The sequence below is a fragment of the Nerophis ophidion genome, linkage group LG01 (assembly GCF_033978795.1).
Source record: "Nerophis ophidion isolate RoL-2023_Sa linkage group LG01, RoL_Noph_v1.0, whole genome shotgun sequence".
In the NCBI taxonomy this organism is placed as follows: Eukaryota; Metazoa; Chordata; class Actinopteri; order Syngnathiformes; family Syngnathidae; genus Nerophis; species Nerophis ophidion.
The window spans coordinates 76680054-76706222 of record NC_084611.1 but is presented as its reverse complement, the minus strand read 5'-3'; the positions used below and the strand labels follow the sequence as shown (position 1 = coordinate 76706222).

General features: G+C 38.4%; 1 protein-coding gene across 2 annotated transcripts in view; it reads left to right on the top strand.

Annotated features, from left to right (window-relative positions):
• gucy1a1 (guanylate cyclase 1 soluble subunit alpha 1) overlaps nucleotides 1-25968 on the top strand; it is a 68276-nt gene extending 42308 nt beyond the window's left edge. The window contains exons 6-9 of one of the 2 annotated variants that reach the window (XM_061911861.1): nucleotides 3401-3886; nucleotides 12224-12367; nucleotides 19497-19651; nucleotides 19846-25968. In XM_061911861.1, coding sequence (XP_061767845.1) covers nucleotides 3401-3886; nucleotides 12224-12367; nucleotides 19497-19651; nucleotides 19846-19966 — 906 coding nt within the window. In that variant the 3' untranslated portion in view covers nucleotides 19967-25968. The remainder of the gene's footprint in view (nucleotides 1-3400; nucleotides 3887-12223; nucleotides 12368-19496; nucleotides 19652-19845) is intronic. The other variant, XM_061911870.1, reaches the window with a different exon arrangement.
• Nucleotides 25969-26169: the final 201 nt, after the last annotated feature.

Genomic DNA, 26169 nt, shown 5'->3' with positions numbered 1-26169 from the left:
AGGCCAAGTCTTCTACAGTAGTTCTTTTTATGGTCTTTGTTTGTGTCGTGATTCACGTAGCTGACCTGTGTGACGGTGTGAGGTCATTTCCTACGCAATGTTCCATTCACAATCACTGTCCATCAACAGGTGGACAGTCTCTCACCCTGAGTACAACCCCTGGCAAACACGACGGAATCAGCAGTTTTGGAGGATGTTCATTATTTCATTCAGCAGAAAAAGGCCGATAACAGACATGACACAAAACATTATTCATTTCAAATGGCAACTTGTTGACTTCAAGAAACTATAAGAAATCAATGAATTGCGGTAGTCAGCAACCGTTTAATTTTTAGATCAAGCAGATTGAAAAACATTATGAATCAACTCAATTCTGAAGGACAAAAATATGGAATCATTAAAAACAAAAACGGGCTTCACGGTGGCAGAGGGGTTAGTGCGTCTACCTCACAATACGAAGGTCCTGCAGTCCTGGGTTCAATTCCAGGCTGAGGATCTTTCTGTGTGGAGTTTGCATGTTCTCCCCGTGAATGCGTGGGTTCCCTCCGGGTACTCCGGCTTCCTCCCACTTCCAAAGACATGCACCTGGGGATAGGTTGATTGGCAACACTAAATTGGCCCTAGTGTGTGAATGTGAGTGTGAATGTTGTCTGTCTATCTGTGTTGGCCCTGTGATGAGGTGGCGACTTGTCCAGGGTGTACCCCACCTTCTGCCCGATTGTAGCTGAGATAGGCGCCAGCGCCCCCCGCGACCCCGAAAGGGAATAAGCGGTAGAAAATGGATGGATGGATAAAAACAAAAACAAAAAAACACTGCAACACAGCACTAGAACTTTGTTGCACCACCTCTGGCTTGCAGTCTCTCTGAGGCATGGACTTAACGCAGGGGGCCGGAACCTTTTTGGCTGAGAGAGCTATACAAGCCAAATATTTTAAAAAAGTATTTCTGTGAACGTTATTTTTGACACTGTGATTACCAGCGGAATTATTCATTTCTTACCGTGTTAGGACTTAGACTTAGACGTAGACTTAGACTTCCTTTTTATTATCGTTCAAATTTGAACTTTACAACACAGATAAGAACGAAATTCCGTTGCATAAGCTCATGGTAGTGCAGGATAAAAGCAATGTCAAGCAATGTCAGCCAAGATTTATCTGAGAGCCAGGTGTAGTCATCAAAAGAGCCACATCTGGGTCTAGAGCCATGGGTTTCCTACCCCTGACTTAACGAGTGACCAACAGTACAGTACTTCATCATTCTTGCTCCAACTTTCTCTTATTTATTGTTGTTGGATGAGCTTTGCAGATTACAGTCTTGTCATGGACCATGGTTTACATTTCCGCCCCACATTTTGGATTGAGATTTGAACTATTTTCAGGCCATGGCATTGACCTTATGCATCTTTGATTAAGGATAGTTTGTTTAGTTTTTTGCTCTCTGGCAAAATGCATTATCATCTTGAAAATGATGTCATCATCCTCAAACATCTTTTCGATTGATGGAATAACAAATGTGTCCACTTACTTGTGCATTTACTTTGTTTTGGCACCAACCGCTAGACTAGATCTGACCAAACTAGCATAGTATTGTGAGAGTCCAGTCCATAGTGGATCCAACATAATAGTGCAGCAATGAAGTGATTAGAAGAAGACAACACATTCCAACCAAAAATGGCACTATCGACCCTGAAAACATTTTTTTTAATAAATTTTGAAAATCCGACTTTTAACAGAGACTGGACAACCAAGTATGGATGCATTAAAAATGATGACTCAGTGATTATGTTTGTATGCGTGGTCGTGTTGTTTTTCTGGCTGAGTAACTCTGACGATCAAAGGTAGTTTAATACATCTAGCGTTAAATTAGAACAGTAGAGGGCGATAACGGTACACCTTATGTTTAATTGTGTTGAGCCACATTCATTGTGTGCAATGTTTGCTGTGGTAGTTGTTTAATTTCTATAAGCGTAAACATCTGTAGTTTATTGTGTGAATGTATTAATACTACACCTTCTATTTTATTTATGTAAAATACACAATGGATGTTAGACTTTTGTAGTGTTTAAAATAAAAGAAGAAGTGTAAAGAAATAACAACTGAGGAAAGAAAATAATTCCAAAAGAAGGAACATAAATCGTTAACAAAACTTCTGGAGCAGGGGTAGGGAACCTATGGCTCTAGAGCCAGATGTGGCTCTTTTGATGACTGCACCTGGCTCTCAGATAGATGTTAGCTGACATTGCTTAACGCGATGAGTAATGAGTAACTCCAATGGTAATCACAGTGTTAAAAATAACATTCAAAATATAAAACATTGTCATGCATTTTAATTCATCCCTCCGGTTTCTACGGCACCTGTTCAAAAAGGTGCATTAACAGTAAGAAGTATTTTATGTAGTGTTGCTTAGCTTCAGAATAACAATGTTATTAAAAACAATAAAGACTTATTATCCTCTAAAAATGTTGGTCTTACTTAAAAATGCACGCATTTAGTTGTATTCAGTGTTAGAAATATATATTTATAGAATATATATGGCTCTCACAGAAATACTTTTAAAAATATTTGGCTTGTATGGCTCTCTTAGCCAAAAAGGTTCCCGACCCCTGTTCTGGAGCTTCTGTTTCTTCATGCTGTTAACTATATGTCTAGCTGCGCATGTTGGAAAAGGGTAGTGAGGATAAAATACTTAATTAGGTGTGAAAGTCGATGTGTTTAGCAATTAAGTAGACACAGTTTCAAGAGCGACTTGTGCAGGGTGTACACCGCCTTCCGCCCGATTGTAGCTGAGATAGGCACCAGTGCCCCCCGCTACCCCAAAGGGAATAAGCGGTAGAAAATAGATGGATGGATGGACAGTTTCAAAGGAATATAACCTGCTGAGGCACTTTTTGATGGAGCTTCTGTTTATTCCTGCTGTTAACTATATGTCTCGCGGCGCATGTTGGAAATGAGTAGTGAGCACAGAATAATAAATTTAGTGTGTAAGTCGCTGTGTTTTGCAATTAAGTAGACACAGTCTCAAAGGAATATAAACTGCTGAGGCACTTTCTGACGAAACATCCAAATTTCGATGTCTGGCCCCTGAACCCTTGGGCTCTTAAAACTGCGGCCCTCTTCATTATGTAGTTGAATAGCCCCGCTCTACTTGATCTAAAAATGAAACTGACCACGACAATTTGTGTTATTGATTTCTTTGAGGGTTTTTTTAATCCAGAAAGTTTGAAACCAACTATAGATTTGTGTCATGTCTGTTTACTATTTATTTTCTATAAAGTTAAACAACTGAATGAACATCCTCCAAGTCTGGTGAGTTCATTTTTTTCCCGCGGTTGTAAGAAGGGTTGCCATTAACCTGAATTCCAAGAATTGACTCTTCTCACTGATTGTTTCTCGTTTCAGCTGATGGACCTTAAGGGCCAAATGATCTACGTTTCCGAATCAAACGTGATCTTGTTCTTGGGATCACCATGCGTGGATAAGCTGGAGGAGCTAACGGGTCGTGGCCTCTACCTGTCCGATATCCCTATTCATAATGCGCTACGTGACGTGGTCTTGGTGGGCGAACAGGCTAAAGCCCAGGACGGTCTGAAGAAACGTCTCGGGAAGGCCAAATCGGCCTTGGAGCAGGCTCACCAAGCACTTGAGGATGAGAAGAAGAAAACGGTGGACCTTCTATTCTCCATCTTCCCTGGCACCGTGGCGCAGCAGCTGTGGCAAGGTCAAACGGTACAAGCCAAGAAGTTTGAACGGGTCACCATGTTGTTTTCTGACCTAGTGGGCTTCACCGCCGTTTGCTCGCTCTGTACGCCCATGCAAGTGATCACCATGCTCAACGAGCTGTACACCAGGTTTGACCACCAATGTGGGGAGCTTGATGTTTACAAGGTAGGTTAGCGTGTTTGCTTTCTTTTTTTTTTACTTGCTTGCTTTTCAAATATTCTAACATCAATTCCTGTTTTCAATGCTCAGTCTGTCACAAAGGCACAGCTAGCAGCTAATTGTCTATCGCCATACACCATGTGGATCCAAAGCCCTAAATCAACAATCTTCAATTGCAGCAAATACATTGAATTTCCTATAATGGAGGACGAGAGTACGAGGATAAACATGTTACACACTGAGAAAGAGCAAGCAGGAGTAACCGCTAAAATAGATTGAAATACACATATACATATATATATATATATATATATATATATATATATATATATGTATATGTATATGTATATATATATGTATATACATATATATGTAGATATATATATATCTACATATATACATATATATATATGTATATACATATATATGTATATATATATCTACATATATACATATATATATACATATATATATATGTGTATATATACATACATATACATATATATGTATATATACATATATACACATATACATATGTATATGTATGTGTATATATACATATGTATATATATGTATACACATATACATATAAACATACATATACATATAAACATATATATATATATATATATATATATATATATATATATATATATATATATATATGTATATATATATATATATATATATGTATATATATATAGTTCAAGCAAAAAATATACAGGGATTCTGCAGAGCAAATCTAATTTAATGCTTTGTAATGCTTCTTTAATGCAACTCGAAACAAATTTAATGCCCAAGTCTTACTGCAGACCATTATTATGTATAGTCAAATGTCTGCTTGTATAAACACATCAGTAAACATTTGACAATAGTAATGTTGAATAGTTGAAAAGTTTACATCAACTGCATGTAGCCAAATTAAGCACACGCATAGTCATAAGATATAACGATGCAAGTAAAGCTTTTAAAGGTTCTTAACATATTTTTCATTACTATAGTATTCATAACCATTGTAATTTGAAGGTTAATAACTTAGGTAAACAAACAGAAGTAAAATGTACTCTCGATATTTGTTGGCAAAATTGAACATCTTGAAGTGCAGTTTTTCCCTCCCAATTAGGTGGTGTGTTTTGTTGTCTTTTTTCTTACCAGTTGCCATCGTATTAATTTTTTAATGCCTCTGGCCATCATATTTAATACTTTTTAATGCTATTTAAGGCCTTAATTTTTGTAAACTCCATTCAGTGACTTTTAATAATTGTTGATGACCCGTGGAAACCCTGATATGTATATATACATATAACACATCTCAAGGCTGGTAGGAAAAATGGGTATGGATTGTTTTGGTACCCTTTGACAGGAAAAAATCTTGAAAAGCCTAGTGTCTCCGCCTTGGCCACGACAATATACACCTATATTTAACAGGCTCCAAATTAAACAGCTCCGTTCAAAAGCGGAGCCGCAAATTCATAATTTAACGCACCAGATAATAACGTCAGATTTACGCACCGCAGTGATTCGCATCAAATACTTGCAGACTGACACCACGTGTGGATCAGGCATCAGCGAGGTCTGCCAAAGGCTGGATGGCATAAACAACATGTCAGCGAAGACTTAACTGAGAGAGAGAGCTGCGTGTTTGATAAATACATCGTAAAAACGCTGCACGTAAGCTCCTTCAGGATCCTGGTTCCACTCCACGTGTATATGTCTAAAAATAGTTTCACTTTGTCTCTGTCACATAGTTCTAGAGTGCTCTTTGGTTACATGAAAGAAGACGACGACTTTAAAAATGGCAAAGGATGGAGTACAATTTAAATTTTATGGGCGCTTGCTTTTTAGTTCTCTGGCGCCCGCTGGGAAGAAAAAAAAAGACAAGTCTGTCCACTTTTCCACGTTTGTCCTTTTGTTGAATTGTTGTCACTTTTATTAATGACGTAAAATGTTTCCATATGTATACATAGTTCTCACAGTCGATTATATATACATATATATACACATATACATATGTATATGTATGTGTATATATGCATATGTATATATATATATATGTATATACATATACATATAAACATATATATATATATATATATATATATATATATATATATATATATATATATATATGATGCTTTGCGCGCTGCCATTTTTAGAGGTAAGCTTTCATTGTTTACTCGCTTCGCTTCATTCCACTGCACAAAACCGGTATCAGTAATCTTACAAAACTAACGCAAATGGCCAGTAAACCACCAAAGAAGCGGTACAGAGATGGTTTGGATAAACAAACGAGACGAAGATACGACAGCAAGACAGAATGCATCGGTATCGATTCGTACGATGTTTGTAAAACTAAAATGACTGCTGACCACAAATGCCTTCCTGCTATAACATACATATCAATCAATCAATCAATCAATGTTTATTTATATAGCCCTAAATCACAAATGTCTCAAAGGACTGTACAAACCATTACGACTACGACATCCTCGGAAGAACCCGCATAAGGGCAAGAAAAACTCACACCCAGTGGGCAGGGAGAGTTCACACCCAGTGGGACGCCAGTGACAATGATGACTATGAGAAACCTTGGAGAGGACCTCAAATGTGGGCAAATCCCCCCCCGAAAGCAATGGATGTCGAGCGGGTCTAACATGATACTGTGAAAGATCAATCCATAGTGGCTCCAACACAGCCGCGAGAGTTCAGTTCAAAGCGGACCCAAAACAGCAGCGAGAGTCCCGTCCACAGGAAACCATCCCAAGCGGAGGCGGATTAGTATCGTAGAGATGTCCCCAACCGATACACAGGCGAGCGGTCCATCCTGGGTCCCGACGAGCGGTCCTATCCTGGGTCTCGACTCTGGACAGCCAGTACTTCATCCATGGTCATCAGACCACAAGGGAGGGGGGGACATAGGAGAAAAAGAAAAGAAGCGGCAGATCAACTGGTCTAAAAAGGAAGTCTATTTAAAGGCTAGAGTATACAAATGAGTTTTAAGGTGAGAGGTAGCATCTCGAACTGTTACTGGGAGGGCATTCCAGAGTACTGGAGCCCGAACGGAAAACACTCTATAGCCCGCAGACTTTTTTGGGGCTTTAGGAATCACTAATAAGCCGGATTCTTTTGATCGCAGATTTCTTGCCGGGACATATGGTACAATACAATCGGCAAGATAGGATGGAGCTAGACCGTGTAGTATTTTATACGTAAGTAGTAAAACCTTAAAGTCGCATCTTAAGTGCACAGGAAGCCAGTGAAGGTGAGCCAGTATAGGCGTAATTTGATCAAACTTTCTTGTTCTTGTCAAAAGTCTAGCAGCCGCATTTTGTACCAACTGTAATCTTTTAATGCTAGACATGGGGAGACCGGAAAATAATACGTTACAGTAATCGAGACGAGCCGTAACAAAAGCATGGATAATGATCTCAGCGTCTTTAGTGGACAAAATGGAGCGAATTTTAGCGATATTACGGAGATGGAAGAAGGCCGTTTTAGTAACGCTTTTAATGCGTGACTCAAAGGAGAGAGTTGGGTCGAAGATAATGCCCAGATTTTTTACCGAGTCACCTTGTTTAATTATTTGGTTGTCAAATGTTACACTTGTATTATTAAATACTGCATAGACATTCTAAATGATCTGGTTTGTTCCAAGAGTGCTTATACTATGGAAGAGTTAAAGGCTTTCAAATCACTCGGGACTTACAACCAGTTCGTGAATGGTTGGGTGAAAGATGTGTACAGCATGACGACAAAAAATTGAAGTCTGGAATTTAGTTTCTTGAAAATGTATTCACATGATAGTCAATGGTTTAACTTCCAGAAATGTTAATTTAAAAGTATTAAACAGGGACTTACTAAAACAAAGACTAAACACAACTTTGTTAAAAAGTAAACAAATGATGAAGACTATATTGAGTGTTGACTGAGAAGCTTTAACATATGAATTGGCCTGCTACTTTCAGTTAAATGGCACAACAGATCCACACATATTTGTCAAAGCACACGCAACTGTTGCAATTTTCTCAATCTGTATCGTGTACTGACTACTGTTGTACATATTTAAAACGGTCCTCAAATGGATTTGAATCAGAATATTAGACATAACCTGCGTTTTCTGGGCCTGTAAAAAAATAATACCGTAGAATTAGTTTGAATATGAGAAAAATCAAATTGCCTAAAACGTTTGCTTACCTGTAACAAAATGATCTGAACATATCTTCCATGACTGGGAGGGCTCGTCTTTCCTATTTATGCTGGCTAACCATGCCCTTCGCCGATCTTCGCTTATTTTCTGGGTTAGTTAGCCTTCGTGGCGACGAATTTTAGGAATACTAAAGAATCCACGTTTGACTGAACTTTGGCGGCGATCAGTGCACCCATTAACCCAACACGAAACTACCATATTGTGTGCTTTTGGCTACCTGAGTGACGATTGTTTGCCTTTCAAAATGTCGCACGACCCTTCGTGACCCGGATGAATGACGTCACATGAAAAGCATGTATTGTAACATCCAAGATCGACTTCAGTTCAGTGGAATGAAAGGTGGACAGGATTAATGTAAAAAGGATTAAATTTGAGAGGATACCGCAATGAACGCACCGCTTCTAAGATAATAATGTCCACCACTATGACGGAAAAAAAAATTAAGGTTTTCCCAAGTACCTCAGTGTAGGTTTAAAGGAAAAAGAATGGCTAAGTGGGCTTCACGGTGGCAGAGGGGTTAGTGCGTCTGCCTCACAATACGGGGTTCAATCCCGGGCTCGGGATCTTTCTGTTTGGAGTTTGCATGTTCTCCCCGTGACTGGGTGGGTTCCCACCGGGTACTCCGGCTTCCTCCCACTTCCAAAGACATGCACCTGGGGATAGGTTGATTGGCAACACTAAATTGGCGCTAGTGTGTGAATGCGAGTGTGAATGTTGTCTGTCTATCTGTGTTGGCCCTGCGATGAGGTGGGGACTTGTCCAGAGTGTACACCGCCTTCTGCCCGAATGCAGCTGAGATAGGCACCAGCGCCCCCCGCGACCCCAAAGGGAATAAACTGTAGAAAATGGATGGATGGATGGAATGGCTAAGCATGCTACACACACACCAAGCAGGACAACCCAAGAAGCTAACCGCTAAAACTTCAACTACTACAGTCGATACTAAGTATAGTATCACTCTGAACGATGCTAATGTCCATCCGTCCATCTTCTTCCGCTTATCCGAAGTCGGGTTGCGGGATCAACAGTATAAGCAGAGAAGCTCTTCCCGGGGGATCTCAAGGCGTTTATGGGCCAGCTGGAAGACATAGTCTCTCCAATGTGTCCTGGGTCTTCCCCGTGGTCCCCTACCCATTGGACGTGCCCTAAACACTTGCAGGGACATTCTGACTAGAACCAACTCATCTGGCTACTCTCGATGCAAATGTGTGCACGTGTCCTGACGAAGACCAGAAGGCGGGCTCACACTACACCAGTTTTAAAATCTCTACATTGACTGCCCCGTGTGATTTAGGATCAATATTTAGGTTCTTCTCATGGTTTATAAACGTTTTTATGGTATTGGGTATTTCAGTTGGCTTTCACCTAACATTTATTATTTGATTGAAGTCATTTGTATTTGACCTTTTATCTTATTAGTTATGCAATATTTTATTTAGTCCTATTTATATATTAATTTAAAATTAATTGTATTTTTATCTTTTGTATTTATTTATTTTTTTTTATTTTTTTTATCTCTATAGATAGATAGATAGATAGTACTTTATTGATTCCTTCAGGAGAGTTCCTTCAGGAAAATTAAAATTCCAGCAGCAGTGTACAGAGTTGAGATCAATTTAAAAAAAAGTAAATAATGGGGGTTTAAATGGAAACAAAATAGAGAACTATTACAATAAGAATAAAAAATAAAAAGCAAAAATGGGAATGAAAATATAACAGTAAAATAAGAATATAACAGGACATAGTAGGCAGTAGTGACCATGTTATGAAAACGTATTGCACTGTTATTGTTTTGCATCCCCTGTATGTCTTACTTGTATTTTATCCTTTATCTCTACTCATGGTTCTTATTATTTTTTACATGTTTTATTATTTTTACTTTCCAACGTTCCTCAGAGGGAACCATCAGCCTCAGGGGTTATCAGTCGGGCTGTGGGGGCGCTGTGTGTCAGCGTCCTGGTGGCCATGGTCTGATGACCTCCTGGTGCAGATGGCTCCTGTGATAGCGTTTACTAACATCTCTCCTCTGTACTCAGCCATGCATTCATTTGTTCATATAGTTGCATATGTATGTGTTCATAGGTGCATATGTGATAATGGAGGGTCTGGGTCATAGGGGTATTGTTTTTAACTGTGTAAGGCACTTTGTGTTGCATTTTTTAATGTATTAAAAGCTCTTCATAAATAAAGTTTGATTGATTGATAATGTAATGAGAATATTATATATTTTTCCTTGTTCTTACAGTATTAACAAAATCATTTTAGGTTGCTTTTGTTATTGTTTACAAAGTTAGGGAGTAAGTCTTTGGATACTGGGAGTCTTTGAGTGCACAACCCAAAATATTTATATGGGAGCTAATAGCAGTTTTTGCTGTTGTTTAGTCACTGTGAACTAGCCACTTAAAAATTGTATGTATGTAGCTTTCAATACCACAAATTTAATACATCATCTGAGTTGCAACAATAAAAGCAATGTATAAATTTGATTAGATAATTATTTATGAATTTGTGCTATTGTGTTTACTTTTCTGTCGTCCCTTGCTGTGAAGCATTTTCAGTTCTCTAATCCAGTGGTTCTCAAATGGGGGTACGCGTACCCCTGTGGGTACTTGAAGGTATGCCAAGGGGTACATGAGATTTTTTTTAAATATTCTAAAAGGGCTTCACGGTGGCAGAGGGGTTAGTGCGTCTGCCTCACAATACGAAGTTCCTGCAGTCCTGGGTTCAAATCAATCAATCAAATCCAGGCTCGGGATCTTTCTGTGTGGAGTTTGCATGTTCTCCCCGTGAATGCGTGGGTTCCCTCCGGGTACTCCGGCTTCCTCCCACTTCCAAAGACATGCACCTGGGGATAGGTTGATTGGCAACACTAAATTGGCCCTAGTGTGTGAATGTGAGTGTGAATGTTGTCTGTCTATCTGTGTTGGCCCTGTGATGAGGTGGCGACTTGTCCAGGGTGTACCCCGCCTTCTGCCCGATTGTAGCTGAGATAGGCGCCAGCGCCCCCCGCGACCCCGAAAGGGAATAAGCGGTAGAAAATGGATGGATGGATGGATTCTAAAAGGAGCAACAATTCAAAAATCCATTATAAATATATTTATTGAATAATACTTCAACAAAATATGAATGTAAGTTCATAAACTGGGAAAAAAAAATGTAATAATGCCATATTCAGTGTTGACAGGTAGATTTTTTGTGGACATGTTCCATAAATATTGGATGTTACAGATTTATTTTTTTGTGAATAAATGTTTAGAATTAAGTTCATGAATCCAGATGGATCTCCATTACAATCCCCAAAGAGGGCACTTTAAGTTGATGATTACTTCTATGTGTAGAAATCTTTATTTATAATTGGATCACTTGTTTATTTTTCAAAAAGTTTTTAGTTATTTTTATATCTTTTTTTCCAAATAGTTCAAGAAAGACCACTACAAAAATGAGCAATATTTTACACTGTTATACAATTTAATGATGACGTAGTGCTGTATTTTACTTCTTTATCTCTTTTTTTCATTCAAAAATGCTTTGCTCTGATTAGGGGGTACTTGAATTAAAAAAAATGTTCACATGGGGTACATCACATAAAAAAGGTTGAGAACCACTGCGCTAATCAACTGTCAAAGTATCAGATTTTGACTCAGAGAACAAAAATCGGATCGGGATCAGCGGCCAAAAATGTTCATTGGGACATCCCTGTTTTTTTAGCATTGCAGAATTCCAGGTAGTTCAATGCATATTAAAGAATATATCCATTAATACATTTTTTTTTTTTTTTTACTGCTTATCCTTCTCTGGGTTGCAGTGTTTTGGATGGAGCCTATCTCAGATGCACTATCAATAAAAAGAAAAATGAGATTTATTTATTTATGTATTTTTTCAAATTAGATTTGTTTACAATAGCGTATTATATTTATCATTTTAAACCTGTACATTTTGTTGAATATCCCAAAGAAAATGTCTTTATTTTATCAAATGTTTTGTTTTTTGCTTTTCAGAGGATTAACCTTTTCACAAAATAAAATAGTATTTGATAAACAGTAATAATAATTTATAATATTTTTTCTTTTTAAAAAAAATCAATACTCAGAATTTTATTTGAGAAATTTACCAGAAATGTCATTCATTTATTTCAGGTGGAGACCATTGGGGATGCATATTGTGTAGCTGGTGGCTTACATAAGGAGAGTGAGACTCATGCAGTCCAGATTGCACTCTTGGCCTTAAAGATGGTAGAACTTTCAGACGAAGTTAGGACACCAACTGGAGAACCGATACAGGTAGGGGAACAAACTTTATTTTTTTCCAACTTGATGTATACACTTTGTACAGTCCTCTATTTTATTAAATGGTATTGTGAATTAGGTTGGAAGTATCCTGCTCCTAATGAAAAACATTAACTAGACTAGTCAGACCTCAAAGCTGACATAGTGTACGTCAGGGGTCACCAACGCGGTGCCCGGGGGCACCAGGTAGCCCGTAAGGACCAGATGAGTCGCCCGCTGGCCTGTTCTAAAAATAGCTCAAATAGCAGCACTTACCAGTGAGCTGCCTCTATTTTTTAAATTGTATTTATTTACTAGCAAGCTGGTCTCGCTTTGCTCGACATTTTTATTCTAAGAGAGACAAAACTCAAATAGAATTTGAAAATCCAAGAAAATGTTTTAAAGACTTGGTCTTCACTTGTTTAAATAAATTCATTTATTTTTTTAATTTGCTTCTTAAAACTTTCCGAAACACAATTTTAGGAAAAAAACACAACTTAAAAAGGATTTTAGGATTTTTAAACACATATACCTTTTTACCTTTTAAATTCCTTCCTCTTCTTTCCTGACAATTTAAATCAATGTTCAAGTATTTTATTTATTTTTTATTGTAAAGAATAATAAATACATTTTATTTAATTCTTCATTTTAGCGTCTGTTTTTTCGACGAAGAATATTTGTGAAATATTTCTTCAAATTTATGATTAAAATTCAAAAAAATATTCTGGCAAATCTAGAAAATCTGTAGAATCAAATTTAAATCTTATTTCAAATTCTTTTGAATTTGTTTTTAAAAAAATCTGTAAAATCTAGAAGAAATAATGATTTGTCTTTGTTAGAAATATAGCTTGGTCTAATTTGTTTTATATTCTAATAAAGCGTAGATTGGATTTCAACCTATTTAAAACATGTCATCAAAATTCTAAAATTAATCTTAATCAGAAAAAATTACAAATGATGTTCCATAAATTCTTTTTTTAATTTTTAAAAAAAGATTTGAATTAGCTAGTTTTTCTCTTGGTTTTTTCGGTTGAATTTTAAAGAGTCGAAATTGAAGATGAAGTATGTTTCAAAATTAAATTTTCCTTTTTTATCCTGTTTTCTGTTCTTTTAAACCGTCCAATTAAGTGTTTTTTTCATCATTTATTCTCGACAAAAAATCTTCCGTAAAAGGAAAAAAATGTACGACGGAATGTCAGACAGAAATACACATTTCTTAATATATATATAGATTTATTTATTAAAGGTAAATTGAGCAAATTGGCTATTTCTGGCAATTTTGTTAAGTGTGTATCACACTGGTAGCCCTTCGCATCACTCAGTACCCAAGAAGTAGCTCTTGGTTTCAAAATGGTTGGTGACCCCTGCTGTATATCATTGTTCACTTAATGCAAAAAAAAAAAAGTCTGCAGTATTCACATCATTGAACTTATTTGTGACTAAAAATGTTGTGGGTTTTATTCCTCAGCACAAGTTTCTTAGAAATCGGTTGAGCAGTTTTAGCATAACCTTGACCTTGCATTTTGCTCTTGGCTGAGCTAAAGAGTAGACACTCAGTAAAGCAATCTTAAGTGCGGAAATAACTCCAACAACTTAAAAAAAATTCCTCGCCTTTAACTGCTGCATGTTCTGGGGCAGCGGGTCTTGCTACCACCAACTCCCGAAAAAGTATGTCATGTTTTAAAATATTTCCCAAGTTCCAGGCTTCAGCAGAAGCAATTTTTGGACTAGATGTATAATGACTTTGATAGGCTATAGTATGACGGATGAAATCAGTTCATTAAGTGCTGACACAAGTTTGTGAAATAATTAAATCTTATTGTTTTGGTCTCTTTTAGAGGCAAATAACTCCTGTAGTATTGACATTTGTAGTCAATTTAGTCATTTTTTTATGCTTGAAAAAGCTTAATTTCGGCCAAAAATATGTAGAATATGATTAAAAATATATAAATAAAAACAAAAAAAAAACGCTAAAAATTAAAACCAAAAAAAAATTGCAATAGAGTGAAGTCGCAAACTTTAAAGTGCAGTGTGGCGACAACTGTTTTATTTAAAAAAAAAAAAAAAAATTAAATATATATATGTATATATATATACATACACACACATACATACATACACATATATATATATACACACACATACATACATATATATATTTATTTAATTGAAAAAAAATATATATATTTAATTGAAAAAAAAAATATATATATATATATATTTGTTTACAATATGATACTGTTGTATTATAATTGTGAATTATATTTGTATAGTGCTTTTTTCTCAAGTGACTTGAAGCGCTTTACATAGTGAAACCCAATGTCTAAGTTACAATTAAACCAGTGTGGGTGGCACTGGGAGAAGGTGGGTAAAGTGTCTTGCCCTAGGACACAATGGCATTGACTTGGATGGCGGAAGCGGGGATCGAACCTGCAACCCTCAAGTTGCTGGTACGGCCACTCTACCAACTGAACTATACCGCCCCATAATTCTAGTCGATTTATAGCTTCTGTTTGTTGAAAAATACATGAGAAGAAGCCCTTAAAAAAATAATTACAAATTGAAGCACAATTGCAATATTGAGATGGGAGAAAAATCCTTCACCTTTGTTAACTGTACATTCTAATGCTAATAAATATTGTTATTTGTTTATTCCAAAGATGCATGCAGTTACGGTGCGTACGTCACATACAGTATTTACAGTTCCACATTCCAACATGTCGTAATAGGACGGAAGTATCTTATCTAATCCCAGATCTTTTCCCTTTCAGGAGCAATTTTTAACATATTTTCAATCTGTAACACAAACAATTAAATGAATACATAAATATCAATGAAGTTCATATGAATTGATGATATGGCGTGATTCACATATATTACTGAATATGTAATAGACCAGGGGTACTAAACATTTTTGACCTCGGGGCCTAACTTTTCCACGACACAAGGGTCCGGGGTCCACTCAGATATCAACACTGAATTAGTAATCTTACTCTTGAGTTTAATCATATTCAAAAATTATATCCAACTTACTTACAGGTTTACAACTTTGTCAGATGATATGAAACCATGTGTTTATCACAAATACTATTACTTATGTAACACTTTAACATTAGGCTTAGGTCAGGCTGATTAGAAAAATAAGTAAACAAAATACACTTTATAAAAAGGAACTTATAATCAACAGACGAAAAATACATCTACATACGATCACAATGTGCTAAAATATATAAACTACTGGTAAATTAATAGTGAATATGTTTGTTAACTAAACTGTCGATAAAACTTAAGTGCAAATGAAGATACAGCTTCTCCACTTTAGTCATATTTTTTGCACTTAAACTTCTCTATGACTTTAGCTCCACACTTCTTTTGTTTTAAATTGTTATTACTGCCACAAGTGGTGGAAAAGTGTATTACAACTGAGTACCGCTGAGGAACAGATATTTTTAGCGGCCCTCTGGTTAAGCCACACTGTAGTAGATCGTATATTATGTCTCATTTGTCAATAGGGTTCAAGATATTAATCAGAAATCTTCTTCCTTGTACTTTGTAAACACTACAAGTTTGAACAATTTCTTAAATTACATCATATTAGTACATTGCTAGACTTATTTAGGTTAAAGTAATAATTATTGTCTCACACACACACTACGTGTGGTGAAATTATTCCCTGCATTTGACTCATCACCCTTAAACACCCTGAGAGGTGTTGGGAGCAGTGAGCAGCAGCGGCGGCCGTGCCCGGGAATCATTTTTGGTGATTTAACCCCCAATTCCAAACCTTGATGCTGAGTGCCAAGCAGGGAGGTAATGAGTCCCATTTTTATAGTCTTTGGTATGACTCGGCCGGGGTTTGAACTCACAACCTACCGATCTCAGGGCGGACACTCTAACCACTAGGCCACTGCGTAGGTTTATAGACACACAAAAGCATCAAAATTCTAGAAACTTTTTTGATGGTGCTGGTAGGCGAGGGCGATTTCGGGTAGAGTTGGCAGCTCTGCACCAGGTGTGGTCGCCATGAATCCATCACACAAACCTTACCATCCATCCATCTTCTTCCGCTTATCCGAGGTTGGGTCGCGGGTGCAACAGCCTAAGCAGGGAAACCCAGACTTCCCTTTCCCCAGCCACTTCGTTTAGCTCTTCCCGGGGGATCCCGAGGCGTTCCAAGGCCAGCCGAGAGACATAGTCTTCCCAACGTGTCCTGGATCTTCCCCGTGGCCTCCTACCGGTTGGACGTGCCCTAAACACCTCCCTAGGGAGGCGTTTGGGTGGCATCCTGACCAGATGCCCGAACCACCTCATCTGGCTCCTCTCGATGTGGAGGAGCAGCGGCTTTACTTTGAGCTCCTCCCGGATGGCGGAGCTTCTCACCCTATCTCTAAGGGAGAGCCCCGCCACACGGCGGAGGAAACTCATTTCGGCCGCTTGTACCCGTGATCTTATCCTTTCGGTCATGACCCAAAGCTCATGACCATAGGTGAGGATGGGAACGTAGATCAACCGGTAAATTGAGAGGTTTGCCTTCCGGCTCAGCTCCTTCTTCACCACAACGGATCGGTACAACGTCCGCATTACTGAAGACGCCGCACCGATCCGCCTGTCAATATCACGATCCACTCTTCCCCCACTCGTGAACAAGACTCCTAGGTACTTGAACTCCTCCACTTGGGGCAGGGTCTCCTCCCCAACCCTGAGATGGCACTCCACCCTTTTCCGGGCGAGAACCATGGACTCGGACTTGGAGGTGCTGATTCTCATTCCGGTCGCTTCACACTCGGCTGCAAACCGATCCAGTGAGAGCTGAAGATCCCGGTCAGATGAAGCCATCAGGACCACATCATCTGCAAAAAGCAGAGACCTAATCCTGCGGTCACTAAACCGGAACCCCTCAACGCCTTGACTGTGCCTAGAAATTCTGTCCATAAAAGTTATGAACAGAATCGGTGACAAAGGACAGCCTTGGCGGAGTCTAACCCTCACTGGAAATGTGTTCGACTTACTGCCGGCAATGCGGACCAAGCTCTGGCACTGATCGTACAGGGAGTGGACTGCCACAATAAGACAGTCCGGTACCCCATACTCTCTGAGCACTCCCCACAGGACTTCCCGAGGGACACGGTCGAATGCCTTCTCCAAGTCCACAAAGCACATGTAGACTGGTTGGGCAAACTCCCATGCACCCTCAAGAACCCTGCCGAGAGTATAGAGCTGGTCCACAGTTCCACGACCAGGACGAAAACCACACTGTTCCTCCTGAATCCGAGGTTCGACTATCCGGCGTAGCCTCCTCTCCAGTACACCTGAATAAACCTTACCGGGAAGGCTGAGGAGTGTGATCCCACGATAATTGGAACACACCCTCTGGTCCCCCTTCTTAAAGAGAGGAACCACCACCCCGGTCTGCCAATCCAGAGGTACCGCCCCCGATGTCCACGCGATGCTGCAGACCTTACAAACCTTACCTCACAAACATAATCTTGGATGTCACCCCGAGTAATTGGTTGAGGACTGCGTGGACCTCAAAGGAACCGATCCACTGGCGAGAGCCCACAAAGGAGGCTTGTTTGTCTCCAACATCCACTAAAGCCTGCAGAGACGAGTCACAAAATAGTTGCAAATATAAACAAAACAATTTACTAGAATGGCACTTAATTGGTTATATTTTTATCAGTATTCCATATTTGCATTTCTTTGTAACAACAGTTTCAAAATGCCATAAAATGACCATATCACTGGTTTATACTCAATCATTAACAGTCATAGTACAGGGTTGTCTATGTTGTGTATTACTCAGTCCCTGCAGGATTTTGCAGGCATTTTTTGTGATTGATGCGACCTAAAAATGACTGAATTTGCGGCAGCTTTTTAAAAGTTGCTTATTCTTTTTCAATAAAATGAAGTCAACTTGTGATTTTATGAATTTGTCATCAATGTTTTAAGTTTTGCTTGTAACCTCAACCTCAAAAAGCACAGGTGTCACAGTTTTTTGGAGACGAACCCCAAGATGCAGAGATGGAGGCAGGCATGGAATGTGAAAACATGATTTAATTAAATACTAAGACAAAAACAAAACCAAAAGGGAACAAACACAAAGCGCGCACGAGGCGGATAATCAAACAAAAGGAGCTAGCCTGGGAGCTAGAAAATAACGAACAGGAGCTTAGCGTGGAAGTTAGCGGGTAGCAAACAGGCAAACAAAAGTCGTACTTGTATAATGAAAAATAAAACGGAAGCAGGGAACAAAAAATAGTAAGCTACAAACTGAATATAGCTTACCGCTACGCTGCAAAGACAAGGTACGACACGACAGGAGCGATAACACATCACAAGAGTGACTAGACGTGACATCGACAAGACAATACAAATGACAATACAATGATCCAGCAACTGACACAAGACAAAAGAGGTACAAATAGGAGCCGGCTGATTGGCAACAGGTGTGGCCAGATGCCAATCAGCTGCAGCTAAAGGGGAACACAGCACTCAAGGAACAAGACAGGAGGCTGACAAAATAAGAGCACTAGACAGGAACTAAGGACAGGAAATACTAAACACACTGAGGAGGAACACAGCACTCAGGGAACAAGACAGGAAGCTGACAAATTAAGAGCACTTGACAGGAACTAAAAGACAGGAAATACTAAACACAAGAAACAGACAAATGCAGAGGAAAAAACTAAAACATAGACAAATTGTCAGGGGCAAGCCTGACAACAGGGTTTCAACAAAAACAGGGAAACAAATACTGAATTGATGTTTTATTTTTTCAACCCCCAATTCCAACCCTTGATACTGAGTGCCAAGCAGGGAGGTAATGGGTCCCATTTTTATAGTCTTTGGTATGACTCGGCCGGGGTTTGAACTCAAAACCTACCGATTTCAGGGCGGTTTGCCTCATCCATTCCATATTTTAATTCCAAATACTGATATGCTAATGGTTTTAAGTGTTGTACGGGCATACAGATGTCTAAAGTTATATTTTGTTGTTGTTGAGAAGAATTGTTGTACATTCTTAGGTAGCCGGTTACAGTTTATGTTTGAATGTTCTCTATAACCAACGTGATTTATTGTCCTAACTGACCTTTTTCATCAAAAGTGTTAAGTAACAGAAAAACACCTTGGAATTATTTTGCAGATGCGTATCGGCCTCCACACTGGGTCGGTACTGGCCGGTGTAGTCGGGGTAAAGATGCCACGTTATTGCCTTTTCGGAAATAACGTCACATTGGCCAACAAGTTCGAATCCTGCAGCCAACCTCGGAAAATCAACATCAGCCCGACGACGCACAGGTGATTATTAAAACGTCACATTTCAATGTTCTGTCCGCGAGCCTTTGTTTCCAAGTCTGCGGAAGTGAACAAAAACATGTTCTGGACGGGTAGCTGAAAGTTGAAAGGAGTGCTGCGTATCTTCGGATGTGGAATCATTTGCCACATTGCATGCGCGCTTGATTCATGCTTTATTTTTGTACTCCTTGTCCCAGATTGCTGAGGGACCGTCCAGAGTTTGTCTTTATTCCCAGGAGCAGGCAGGAGCTTCCGGCCAACTTCCCAGAGGACATCCCTGGAGTTTGTTACTTTTTAGAGGCTTCCTTCAAAACATAACAACTGACTCGGATATGATGTCCAGCTGCTGCAAAGCTCACGACTATTGGATATGAACTCTCAACCAGTCTCGTTTATTTTGGAGTTGTTCAGAGAGTGACGCTAAGATCTCGCTAAGTGTCCATCGCTCCATCGGTTATTTGAAAAGTACAGTTATGTTGCATCACAGATAACTGGGAAGTCTGATATTTTACTTCAAAATGAACATTGGGATGTTTGCAAAGCAATTTGGAAAGTTACTGAAAGACAGTAGTAGTCTCTTTCCAACATCAACTTCCTGCTTCAGAGTCATAACAGTAGAGAGAGCATTTATTTTTCTGTGCCTTTCACACAGAACCCAATGAAGAGGGATATTGTTGTACCAGTAATGGTTTGATTAACATCAAACTATTGGTGTCACGCAAATAGCAATAATTGCCGTCAACACAACAGGAAGTCTGCAGTGAGTCCCATCATTACAGCGTTCACAATTTACACAGGCTCTGTTACTACCTCAGAATGTTGGTGGAAATTTAATTGTCTGATTCAAAGACAAAGCAAACAGTAGCTTGATCATCTTGGGCGTCAGCCATGTTTTATTTGTTTTCGTGAGAATGGCACATTGGACTTTGTAAGCTGCAAGTGGGATATTTCTGACTTCCCAGCAGTCTCCGATGCAGCATTAATACCAGTCTGAGAAAGATAGCACTGTATCCTCCATACCAATAGGGGGCAGCAAAAAAATTACAACAAGTTGGCATGCTTAAATGAAATATAGACAAATAAATGCTAGTGCTGTGCAATATAAGCACAACAATGTATTCTGATATAAACAATTGTATAGCTCGATAACAACATATTTGCCCGTTTCAGGCATGAGGGTACCCTTTGATAGGAACATTTCTATCGGCACAAAGTATGGCCACGCAAGCCCCGAGAGAAAACTTTGAAAATCAGGACTACATTTCCTGCAATTGGTTGCATTTCTAAACTATATTTTACCTTTGGATTTATTCTCATCTACCAACCTCTTTTGTCTGTCTTTTTTACCCTTACATGTCTCATGTCATGTACCACAGTTTTTTTTGTAGTTTTCTTAATAGATAATGTACTAACATTATTATTCTTGAAAATGTACTGTAAAATTCTATAACATGCGAGAACTCAGAAAAACCTTTTCCATTTGGTAACTCTATCCTGTATTCACGCCTCCTCGGATAATATACTTCTGGTGTCGTGACCTCTGTTTACAAATAAAATTATATTCTCATTGGCTAGTAACAAATAGTCTAGAACAGGGGTCTCAAACCCAATTTACCTTGGGGATGCAGAAACTGGGTGAGGCTGGGCCGCAAGAAAAGATTTCTTGAAAAATCTGACATGCACTTTTTAATGATTTCACCTTTTTAGAATGGCTTTCCCACCCTAGCAACATAATTGCAAATCCTCCCAAATTTCAGTGCACCTCCTGACAATCTGCCGAATTTGTCCTGATTTTCACCCGGCCGACATTATTGAGGGCGTGCCATGATAGCACTGCCTCTATCATCCTCTACAACATGTCATCGCACCCGCTTTAACATCATATAAACAGCATGCCGGCCCAGCCACATGTTGTATGAAGCTTCTGCAGACACACCTAAGTGAATGCAATGCATACTTGGTCAACAGCCATACAGGTCACACTGAAGGTGGCAGTATAAACAACTTTAAGACTGTTACAAATATGCGCCACACTGTGAATCCACACCAAACAAGAATGACAAACACATTTCGGGAGAACATGCGCACCATAACACAACAGAACAAATACCCGGAACCCTCTGCAGCACTAACTCTTCCGGGCTACAATATACACCACCTAATATTACTCATTTGTAGTGGTCTTTCTTGAACTATTATGAAAAAAAGATATAAAAGTAGCCCTGCGATGAGGTGGCGACTTGTCCGCCTTCTGCCCGATTGTAGCTTAGATAGGCACTAGCGCCCCCGCCCCCGCAACCGCAAAGTAAATAAGTGGGAGAAAATGGATGGGTATAAAAGTAACTAAAAACTTGATGAAAAATAAGCAAGTGACTCAATTATAAATAAAGATTTCTACACATAGAAGTAATCATCAACTTAAAGTGCCCTCTTTGGGGATTGTAATAGAGATCCATCTGGATTCATGAACTTAATTTTAAACATTTTCTTCACAAAAAAATAATATTTTAAACATAAACAATATTTATGGAACATGTCCACAAAAAATCTAGCTGTCAACACTGAATATTGTATTGTTGCATTTCTTTTCACAGTTTGTTTAAGTATTAATCAATAAATATACTTATAAATGATTTTAGAATTGTTGCTATTTTTAAAAAATGTCACGTACCCCTTGGCATACCTTCAAGTACTACGCGTACCCCCATTTGAGAACCACTGTCATAGTCTGTGCCTTCAACAACATCAACTCTGTCAGGCTCGTTTGGTGTGTTTTTCAATCAATCAATTAATCAATCAATCAATCAATCAAGGTTTATTTGTATAGCACCTTACACTCACAAAGTGCTTTACAAGACAAATAAGTTAAAATCAAGCAAACCCACGCAAATTAAAACAGTAGAAAAAACCCCCAAAACATATTTTTGTGTTTTGTAGTAATGTTTGTATTTTGTCACATTTTAACACTGTCTTAGCACTGGTCTTCAAGTGATAGATAATAATAGACGCTATTAACGTAGAAAGATTACCCTACTGTTGTTTGGTCGGTGCCTATCTCAGCTACAATCGGGCGGAAGGCGGGGTACACCCTGGACAAGTCGCCACCTCATCGCAGGGCCAACACAGATAGACAACATTCACACTCACATTCACACACAACGGCCAATTTAGTGTTGCCGATCAACCTATCCCCAGCGCCCCCCGCGACCCCAAAAGGGAATAAGCGGTAGAAAATGGATGGATGGAAGGATGTTTGGTCGGTCTTACTTTTTTAAAAAAATTCAAACAAATAAGTTCCTCTTTTTGGCACCAAATCTTCTTTGAGTTTTGTTGGTTTAGCTTCCATTTTGTTTTCCGTGTCTGCTGCAATGTTGACATCCATGCTCCTGCAGGCTCTCGCTTAAATTTCTTTCAAAATACATAAAAATGCTCCAAAGTAGCAGTGTTGCAGCAACTAGCTGCAGCCCAGACTTTAAAATAACGATATAAACAAGATCACAAGGTAGACATTTTTATATCGTACTACGATATATATCGTAATATCGCACAGCACTACTACTTCTTACCCAATGCACTTTACTCAATCATTTATTGCTTTTATCATTCTAGCAACATTTTCCAAATGAGATGACAATGTTGGCATAAAACAATGATATTGTGATTATAACTGTGTCGTAAATGAGTTAACTTTTTCCCGAAGACAAATAGCTGAAGAAAGCTTAAATTAGAGAGACGTTTACAGTGGGTCTGGTTTAGTTTTTTGCCTCATCCCTAACTTAAAGCGTGCACTACCGACCTAATTAGACCTGATAAGTCCGAAACAGAAATAGATGATACGGTCTTATCTGCTCACAGATGTTGTTTGAGCACACTGCAGCCCTTTCTGGATGGTCCCACTCCTTAAAGCATGGGTGTCAAACTCTGGCCCGCCGTGTAATTTAAATTAACATTAGAGCTGGCCCGCCGGTATTATACAGCAGCGGTGCCAAATTTCAGTGCCCCTCCCGAAAATCTCCCAGGGCAACCATTCTTCCGAATTTATCCCGATTTCCACCCGGATGACAATATTGGGGGCGTGCCTTAACGGCACTGCCTTTAACGTCCTTTACAACCTGTCGTCACATCCGCTTTTCCTACATACAAATAGCGTGCCAACATAATATATGTGGATTTTACACACATACGCACACAAGTGAATGCATAGCATACTTGGTCAACAGCCATACAGGTCACACTGAGGGTGGTTGTATAAACAAATTAAACACTGTTACAAATATGCACCACACTTTGAACCCACACCAAACAAGAATAACAAACACTTTTCGGGAGAACATCCGCACCGTGACACGACATAAACACGACAGAACAAATACCCAGAACCCCTTGCAGCTCTAACTCTTTCGGGACACTACAACATACCCGCCCTCCCCAAGCAATAATTAACATTTTACTCATGCACTTTCTCTTGCTACTTAAAGGCTTGAATGTTTGATTCATTCATTATTGTTATTTTATTTGCAAATTTATTATTAGCCGGTGGAAAAAGTTTATTTTGATATTTACCTCAGAGGGCTGCAAATAGAAAAGAGACATTCAAATTTGATTTAACTTTTATTTGATATGCCATTGATATTTTTTAATTATTATTATTATCATCTAAAACTGGATTTTACATGTCACTACAAAGTTATATAAGCCTTGCTTGTTCAATATTCAATGCAAAACTTGTTTGGGTCCCTATTAAAAGGTTAATTTTTTCAACCTTGGCCCGTGGCTTTGTTCAGTTTTAAATTTTGGCCCAATCTGTATTTGAGTTTGACACCCCTGCCTTAATGCTTCGGTCACACGCAGGATTCTCATAGGAATGGGGCAAAAATACTACCTTACCTACCGTAGATGGGACACTACAGTGCTAGCTTTTTCAGATTGTATTTATCTATAAAAACGTCGGTTTACGATCAAACATACGTCTTGTGCTCATCTACAGCTGTACAAACAGTCCAAAGTAAGTTATCAAATATTGATTTTTAAGCCTCATTTAAGGGATTTTTGTTCTTCCGAAAATATCTTATAACTGTCCGAAAATGGATAGATGGATGTTTTGTTGTCATATTTGAATAAGACAAATGCAATACGCAAATAAATAAATGCTGGTTAAAAGACATTAAATATGAACAACATACGAATGGTATAGCTTTATTGGGTTGATTCAATGTTATCATAGGAAATCAACTGAATTCTAGAAATGTGTTTTTCTGTAAATATTTGAACTATATTTCTTCCCTGGCTCTTTGCTTGCACCTTGATGTCATTGGTAAAAGTGAAAAAAAAAAAAATCATAAAAAACACTGAATTTTCTCTGTGAATTAGTGATTTTGGAAAAGAACACAAACCGTATAATTTTTTTTTTTTAAGTCAAGATTTTCTTCGTAAAATATTCTACACCAATATTCACAGAGCAGATTTGGGTGCCTTATGGGAGCAGTATGGAACATTTAGTGTTAAAGGTTTTATCACGTTTGGCTTCCTTTTTTATGAATGCAACCAGAAATTCTTCCAACCAAGTATAGATTTGAAATACTTTCCCCATAATGGAGTGTATTATTCATTCCAATACCCCAGTTTCCTAGTGAAGTATTTTTACTGTTTTCAGTGTGCACATTTATACTCTATGTATTACATTTTTTTCATTGCACAAACATATAACAAAATAATCCAATGAATGTCCTGTCACCCATAATGATGTGCTTTAATTGTTACTGTAATGTAAACAAGAGTGCAATAAATAAACTGACTTATGTGACTGGGAGTCCAAAGCGTGTATTTAAAAAAAAAAAAGTACCACAAATGCCAACAGGAGATTAAACATAAAAGTAATGGTTTTGTTCAGGTGTGTCAAACTCGTTTTTTTGTGGGCCACATTGCAATTATGACTGCCGTCAGAGGGCCGCAGACAAGAGTGAATATATATTGAAATAAATGTATTGTAGCCTTGTTACACAATTTGCACAGAAAACTATTCTAGATGGATGGATACTTTGCTTTAATTGTTGCAGGATCACATAATATTAAAGATCCTATTCCAATCGGACTAGGATTAGATCCTAATGTGGCCTGAATCTGATGCGACAAGATCAGATTTGAAGTACAAAAAAAATCTGATCTGTGTTACGTGAGGGCAAAAAGATTTGGTATACAGTGTAAACTGGGCCTGTTTGATATGCCGCATTATTTATGTAGTCCGCCATGCCGTTTTATGTACAAACCCCGTTTCCATATGAGTTGGGAAATTGTGTTAGATGTAAATATAAACGGAATGCAATGATTTGCAAATCATTTTAAACCCATATTCAGTTGAATATGCTACAAAGACAACATATTTGATGTTCAAACTGATCAACTTTTTTTTTTTGCAAATAATCATTAACTCTAAAATTTGATGCCAGCAACACGCGACAAAGAAGTTGGGAAAGGTGGAAATAAATGTTGAGGAATGCTCATCAAACACTTATTTGGAACAT